At 47.0% G+C, this 7,702-nt stretch overlaps 1 protein-coding gene across 1 annotated transcript; it reads right to left on the bottom strand.

Annotated features, from left to right (window-relative positions):
* Positions 1–2,675: 2,675 nt before the first annotated feature.
* Positions 2,676–6,601, bottom strand: LOC102036771 (C-type lectin domain family 4 member E-like). The gene is made up of 6 exons (XM_005427407.1): positions 6,469–6,601; positions 5,476–5,571; positions 4,878–4,970; positions 3,689–3,840; positions 3,336–3,466; positions 2,676–3,066 (listed from the first exon to the last, which is right to left on the bottom strand). The coding sequence occupies exons 1-6, from the start codon at positions 6,506–6,508 to the stop codon at positions 2,907–2,909; spliced, it is 672 nt and encodes a 223-aa protein (XP_005427464.1). The 5' UTR covers positions 6,509–6,601; the 3' UTR covers positions 2,676–2,906.
* Between the last annotated feature and the right edge of the window lie 1,101 nt (positions 6,602–7,702).

Below are 7,702 nucleotides of genomic sequence, written 5' to 3'. Positions count from 1 at the left end.
CTCAGGTAAGTAAACTGATTCCATATAAAATAAAAAGTGTTTTTATTCCCTTGTAACCAGGTAGAGACATAAAGGCTTAAATCATAGGATTTGTCTTAGACAACTTGAGATAAACAAAGGATAACCAGCATGAACTGGACAAGTGAAGAACTGGGGGTTGTGGATTTCTTGGATAACATGAACCTTGCAAGGCCAACAGTACCTGAATTAGTACTAGTACCTTACACAAGACTGCTTAGGAAATAATTTCAGAAACACTAAATTTTAAAAGACAGAACAGATGTGTGTCCAGTGCAAGAACTTCTTTAAATTCTTTTATTTCTCTCAATGTATGCTCTTCATCTGTGGTCTAGCAAGAAAAGGTAAAAGGAACAAATTTAAAAGGAAAAAAAAGGAATAAAGGGGGAAACAGTATGAGAGACAGCAGGAGTGCAAAGAAAATAAAGAAGTGGAGAAATAAATGTAAGGGAACATGAAAGCATCTGAGGTAGGATAAAACAGAAAAAGAGAAGGAGTAGAGGTGTAATTCTCTGCTTTGTCTAAAAAAAGAACAGACACCCTTGAAGGAAAATTTAAATCCTTATAAAAGATAGTGTCTGCCAAGAAAAACACATACATCTCACTTTATTTCATCACTTGGCTTGGCAAGGATAATGATTTATTAGAGAAAGTCGGGTGTATCCTATAAAGGAAGACTCAGCTGTCAGAGCTAAACATAAAGCATGCTCAGTGTACAGATGTAATTAATATGTCTGACCATAAGAATCAACACTGGATGTCCTTCTAACATGGTTCTAATTATGTTTTTCCAGCTGAAGACAGCATCTCAAAGACTGGGCATCATGAGCTTTCTGTAGGAAAACCAGAAGCTAGCTCAGGTTTGAATCACAAGAGAATTTCACTGCAGCACTCAGAGTACCTGCACTCAATGGTGTGTGTATTCTCAGAAGTGAATGCCACTGTGGCTCCTTTCCTCAGAACCAAGTTCTTTTCCAAAGCAAAAGTTAATGTGCCAAGGAGTGGTAAGCATCCAGGTCCTGTTCTGAGAGGCAGCTGGGATGTGGCCAAGATGTCCACCTGAAAGCAAGGACTGCAGGTGTCATCATGAAGAACGCTATTCTGATAAAGTTTTTGTCCTTCCCACCCAAGCCCTGAGTTCAGTATGCAGGAATGTCCTTCTGAAGCTTTCTGAAAGTGCTGTACCTAACTGTCTGTCATCATCTCTACCTCTTCCTGTGTCATCTGCTGCCTCCTGAATCAAGACAGACTTGAGGGGTGAAGACTGATTTTTATCTGTTGGATATAGGCACCTCCATCAGCCAAATCCATATTGAAGAGGGGATCAGGAAGATCCCTTCAACAATTCTGTAGGCAAACCCAGCATCATCTCCCAAGATCCCTCTTTTGTCATGACATCTTAAGAAAAATTTTGTTTTCCAAATTTGGGGCAGGGAGACTGTTTCTAGCAAGGTACGTGCATTTTCTTGCAAACCAATCTCCTGGTGTGGGTTTTGCTCTGCCCCATCAACCTCCCAGGAACCAGAACTGCAGCGCCCCTAAAACCACTTGTAAAACATTGGTCACTCTCTGCGTGTCTTATCTGCCTCTTTTTCTTCCTCAAAACCCTGTTGCTGCATAAGTTGCGGAACTGAGCTGGGGGAAATCAAGAAGTCCATTGCAATGTTTGGGTTTGTGGTCATGTTGAACAAAAAATAAATTTTCTCCATTGTGAAAGTATTCAGCAACTTTAGAAACTAGGAGGCAAACACTTTGCAACAGCCAAGCTTTTGGTCCAGTGGCTAAACCAGAAACCTGGAAAATACACTTCTTCAGGCAGAAGTGACAAAAATTTGTATTCACATTTCTGATGGGGAGAAAAAACCACCCAGAACTGATTTTTCAGGTTGTATTTTTAGTCCCAAACTAGAAACTCCCAGTTCCTCAAAGAATATGGATATCATTGATGAAAAGGAGGAACATACCAACTAGAGTTTGGGAAAATTCTGCTTTTTAGGGAAGCAGAACATTGCTCAAGACTTCTATGTATCTGATTTGCAGTGATGCCTCTGATAGGGGTCTTCCACCCTTTTCTCTGATTAGAAATTTCTCCTTAGGGGACTCTGGCTTTTTTCCTTCTTGTAACATTTAATTGCTTTCTCTCCCCTTCATTGCCATGCCTCATCCTGCCACATCTTAGCAGAGTCTCCAACATCTGTCGTTTTTTCCGCTACATCCTGGGCAAACTGCCTGGCACTGAATACTACACAACCTGCTCTGTTTCTGTCTTCACAAATGATTCTCCAAAGTGTTCAGGACCTTCCTCACATGCTCTACAGATGAACATTACATTGCTCCTGCTCCCAGCTGGTCCAGCACACTCAGCAATATTCTTATCTATGGGTGCTGAACACACTGAAAAGTTAAAACCTCTGTGTTGGGAGGCTGGACTGTGGGAATCATGTCACACATCCTCATGCAAAGAGCAGGATTAACATTTAATAAATTAACATTTATTATTTTTTTTTAAACTAATCAACACACAATGTGCTGAAGGAGAAGAAAACACTACAGCCATGAAAAATTTCCCCCTTCAGAGAAGGGACAAGGATACTCCACTGAATGATCTTCTTTCAAATTCTGCTCCAGTGATTTGAAGGACAAGTATCCTTTCATGAAACAGTGATGGCCTTTTCCACATCATTAAGATATTGTCTGGACCAGGAGTCAAGGAAAGTGATAGAGAATTAGGACCCTTGTTTCTGAAGGAGGAGAGCAGAAAGGTTCACAGTAGGTCCTTGACATCAGCCTGAGCTATTTCATCCAGGACTGATCTCCAGCTTGTAGAGGGATGAGGGGGCACAGGCTGGGAACTGAGGTACTTTGAAGATTGGATTTTATGTCCTTTCTCAGAGAAGTTGGACTGCCTGTTCACAAATTCGATAGCAACTTGTGATGCAAAGGACATTATTCCAGTTACTGTAAGTGTTGGGGTCTGTGTTTCCCTTGACATGAATTGCAGCACATTTTTCTGCAAAGAGTAAATTCGGCTCCCCAGGCTTCCAGAACCTGTAAAAGAAAGTTCCTTTATTGGAAATGCACTAGCATGACAGTGGGTGTGGAGTCACCTCAAACAGTTGTGGAAGAGAAAAGGAAAGTCACTGTGACAGAAATCAGGAGCCATAGTTTTTAATAGGAATTTATGCAAGTTTTCTGACTTACAGAGCAGCTGAAGACAGAAATCCCATTCTGACAAATACCTGCCTTACATAATGTATTGGTCACTTGGACTGAGGGCATGAATTTCAGGGCTCTCCTCACTCCACCAGGATACTCACGTGGCTGTACTCTCATATGGAGTCTGATCCACCCACTGCCACTTCCCATTTTTGTAAGCAGCTAAGCCTATGTAGTATTTTGTTTCATAGGTGCTAGTAGCTTTTTCTTTTGTCAAGTTGAAGAGGAACGCCTGGAAAAAAGCACAATGTCCATGAGTGGCAGGACGGAGCACAGAGAGGCATTGGGAATCCCCATGATGTGGGGCTGGTGGCAGAGGGGGCTGGTGCTGCAGAGGTGCAGACAGGACCTTCCCCCTCCCCTGCAGGACAAGGAGGGGCTCTGAGTGCCCTCCAGGGCCCGGCACTGCGGCTCTGCCTGCTGGGTCCCTCTCTCTGGGGCCCTGTGCACTTACCTGCTCTGCCTTGCTGGTGATCACCACCAGCTGGGAGCCCATCCCAGTGCAGTTCTGTGCACTCTCAGCCCATGACATCGTGTCAGTGGACAGGAAATAGCAGCTTCCTTGAAACCTTCTCCAGCCCTTTGGGCAGCACATCCAGCCATCCACTATGGGGAAAAAAAAAATCCTGCTTTTGAACAAGAAGTGCTGTCCTTCATGGCTGTGAGTTCAATATCGGGTCCCAGGTGTTAGGAGTGGGGTTTGAACCCAAAGCCTGGACAGAGATAAATGCTCTTTTCTGCTGTCCACAAGTAAAGCTGTCAGCAGTCTGACAGCTCCTGTCACAAGGCCCCTGCCTGAAGGGGCCTCTTCCCTTTCTCTCTCTGTCCTGCCATGTCCATGCAACCTCTCTTTGGTGACAGACATGGTTTCTGCCTTACTCTTCTTGAGGAAGCAAGATGAGAAGTAGTTGGCTTGTGCTTTTCTAGAAACACTTCCATCAGAGAAGAGTTGTCCAAGCTCTCAGCTCATGCAGATTCAGAGCCTGCTCTGACAGCCTTGCTGCCACCACAGGCAGTTCCTTACACAGCCAGCTTATCCAAGAGACCTGCCTTATGCCCAGAGATTCAAATGGTGGATTAAAATCTACAGATATGTTCTCACAAATGCTGAGGCTGCATGAGAAGGGATCTCTGACCTGAGTCTGAGAACTTGCTCTACCAGCATTCCAGCACTCCATATTACCATCACTTCATGTGTGACTGCAGCTCAGCTCCCCAGCTATTCTGAGCTAAACATCCTCCTCCCTCCTCTGTCCCTCACACTGACCATCATGCTTGTGTGAGCAGGCAGTGAGCCAGCACAGGAAGTGGACCTGGATTGAACCAGCCAGTATAAAAGCACTTGCATCTAGATCAGTAGACTAGACTTGCAATAGAGAGGTTATGTGAAGGGAAGAATAGGAAGGTTGGTCAAATGCAGGTATGGAATGACCTACCCTCTTTCATTGACCTGGAGCATGTTTTCATAGCATTCTTACTAAAGATGTACAATAGAGTGTCTTACCTCAATTCCACAGATTCCTTCCTTCAAACAATCCACTTGTGACTGACAGTAATATTCCCCACCTCAAAGGTTGAGGGGAAACCAAACAAAATGTTGGTGAAGTCCTTTTGTTACTTATGAGCCTCTCAGCATCACTCACATTTCTCTGCAGAACTGCTGGGGACACAGCACCACTCTGTAGAGTTCCGGAGGAGAATCTTGAAATGGCCAGAGCTTCCATCAAGTAAAGCCACTGAGAAGAGAGGAAAGCAAAGCAAAGTGCTATTGTCCTTTTCATCTCGTGCATGAGCAACCTGTGCTATCCTCTAACTTCTACTTTGGAGCCCCAACACAGACTCTGCTTAGTAACAAGCTATGAAATCTGGATTGAGCAATGAGGTGAGAACAGCAGGGCACTTCTCCCACTAGCAGTCATCCCTTCCCTCAGAAGAGCTTCTCTCATCTCAGTTGTCTGAGAGACAAACTTACCCAGCTGACAAACCTGAATTAGAAATTCTCTGAGGAAGGGGTGAGGAAAGGGACACAGAAGTCATGGGATAAGCCAATAAGACTGGAGAGGCCTGTTTTGGTGAAAGGCGTTTGCCTGCCTGGAAGAGGGACTACGATATGGGCTTTCACCTGAAAAAAAGCAGTCACTCGAGCCCTTAATGTTGAGGGAATTAAGACACACTTATATGTCTTAATTCCCTCAACATTATTAATTAACAATATTAATTAACATTGGTGAATTAACTCACCAAGGCAGATGATCACAAAGGCAGCTTTGATTGCAAGGGCAAAAATAAGGAAGACCCAGATGTTCAGCCAGGAGCAGCTTCTCTCTTCTGCTGGGGCTGAAAAACAAAAGTGGAAATGTCCCAGCCCAGAGTAAGGAGCAGGATAACTCAGAGTGCTCTGACCCCAACAACCTACTTCCAAGGAGTGGGGAGCCCCAGAGGTGCTGGAAGCAGGTCCTGCTGCCTGTCCCTAGCAGTGGCTCAGAGCCACAGAGTACAGGAGCACAGGGGCTGTCCTGAGGCTGCTTCTTTATTTGCCTGTTTATCACAAGACCTGCCTGGATTCTGCCCAAACCTCACTCCCCCTTTGTCCTGTCAGGCCTCCTTTCTCCTCAACACATCTTCCTGCTTGCCTTCCATTACCCCTGTCTGTGCCTGAGTGCTCTTTGTGGATCTCCCTCCTCTTCCTCTGTCTTTAGGGCTTCTTTCTCTCACTCCCTGCATTTTGCCTCTGTCCCATGAGGCCCTTTCTGCAGGGGCACAGCCCCCCAAAGGAGTGACTGCCCAGCTCAGGGTGTGCACAGCCAGACACACAGAGGGATTGTTTCCACAGGGGGAAAAGGCACGTGGGAGCTCTTGGGGAGCCCTGGCTGGGTTGTCCTTGGAGGCAGCAGAGGTGGGAGCAGGGACTTGTGCTCAGAGTGCTGCAGAGAGCTTTAGCAGGGCAATGACAGGAGGACAGCCCCCTTCAGCCCCATTGTTTACAGACACAGCACTGAAGGGAATAGCAGGGCACACTCTGCCTGCACTTCCATTCCCCCTGGCTCTAGGAAAAGGTCATTCTGCCAGCCTGGCCACTGCCCACTTCCCTCATCTGCTGCTTTGCTTTTGTCCTAAGCCCCATCTCCTGGTAGGAGATCCGGCCACCGCACCATGCCCAGGATCCACCCCAGCCCTGCCTTCCCCCAACCCCTTTGGCAGGAGGACAGAAAGGAAGGAAGCTTTGGGGGTTACCTGCACTTCCAGGACTGACTCTCCCTTGGCCATTCATCATCTCTGCAGGAGGATCACTCTTCTCCAAGGGTCCCTGTTACCAGTGTGAGCACAAACAGCCTTCCTCCTGCACAGGGCACCTCCCACACGGGTGTACCCCACAGCACATGGAGAATGGGGAATTTTCATCATTTCCCTGCCAGGACATTTCACAAGACTGTCATTGCAACACACAAAGTCACCAAGACAAAGGAAAACAGATGAAGGGGAGCATCACTGCAGCTCACACAGTCTCCCTTTGCACAGCCTCAGGCACTTGCACAGGTCATCCATGGCCTTCCCTCTCTGCTGCCTGCTCTCTCCTGCTGAGGGCCCCTGGGGGCTGGAGGTCAGAAAGGATCATTGGATGATACTGGAGTCCCTTTGCATGTCAGATCAGGAATTTTGCCTTGGTTATGACTACAAAAGCTGAAGCCCTATGTGGTGTTTCCAGCTGGAAACACCTGCTAGATTCAAGTGCAGCACTCTCATATTCTGAAGGATATCCCTAAGGATAAAGGATCCCTACTGGATGCCAACGTCCTCTGAATGGGCTGAGATGGAAACACAGCTTTTGCTCTTGTTCCATCACCTGGTTTCTCCCTGTGGTGAGGAATGCATGGGTGCAGAGACACTGGAATAGGAGAGCTCATAGCAACAGCACAGGCATTTCAGCTGATGTATCACAAGATCAGGGCACAGAACTGCTTACAAGGGAGGACAAGCCTGAGCTCTCTGTAGAAGACATCCCCTGATTCTGTCTTGTGCACAACAGGCTGCAGGCACGGTCAGAGCCTACATTTCTAAACATCTCTATGTAAGCAGAGTTCACAAGCTCTCACCCCACAGAAAAACACATTCACAAGACTTGTGGAACCTCGAGGCTCCCACCAGCCATGCAGGAAGGGCAGCTGCAAGAACACATCCCCTTTGTGGGAGCAGGGCTTCCCCTGGTCCCACACACTTCCTGCTGGAGATGTGGGGTTGCTGAGTATCCACAGCTCTCCCGGCAGCCTGTGAAGCACAGGTGAAAGCACAGGGTCACATTGTCACACTGCAGAACTGTGGGTCTGTGCCTGCTGCTCCCCTCAGTGCCACAAGTGAGGTCACCCACAGCACTCAGCTGCCAGGGAGCTTCTTACACACAGAGGTGGCCAAGCTGCAGAGCACCCTGGCCTCCATGCCACTTCCTTCCCACTCCTCTCTCGTCTCACAG

This window comes from Geospiza fortis, unplaced genomic scaffold (genome assembly GCF_000277835.1).
Source record: "Geospiza fortis unplaced genomic scaffold, GeoFor_1.0 scaffold286, whole genome shotgun sequence".
Taxonomy (NCBI): Eukaryota; Metazoa; Chordata; class Aves; order Passeriformes; family Thraupidae; genus Geospiza; species Geospiza fortis.
Note: the sequence above shows the minus strand (reverse complement) of the source record. Positions and strands in the feature narration are given on the sequence as shown.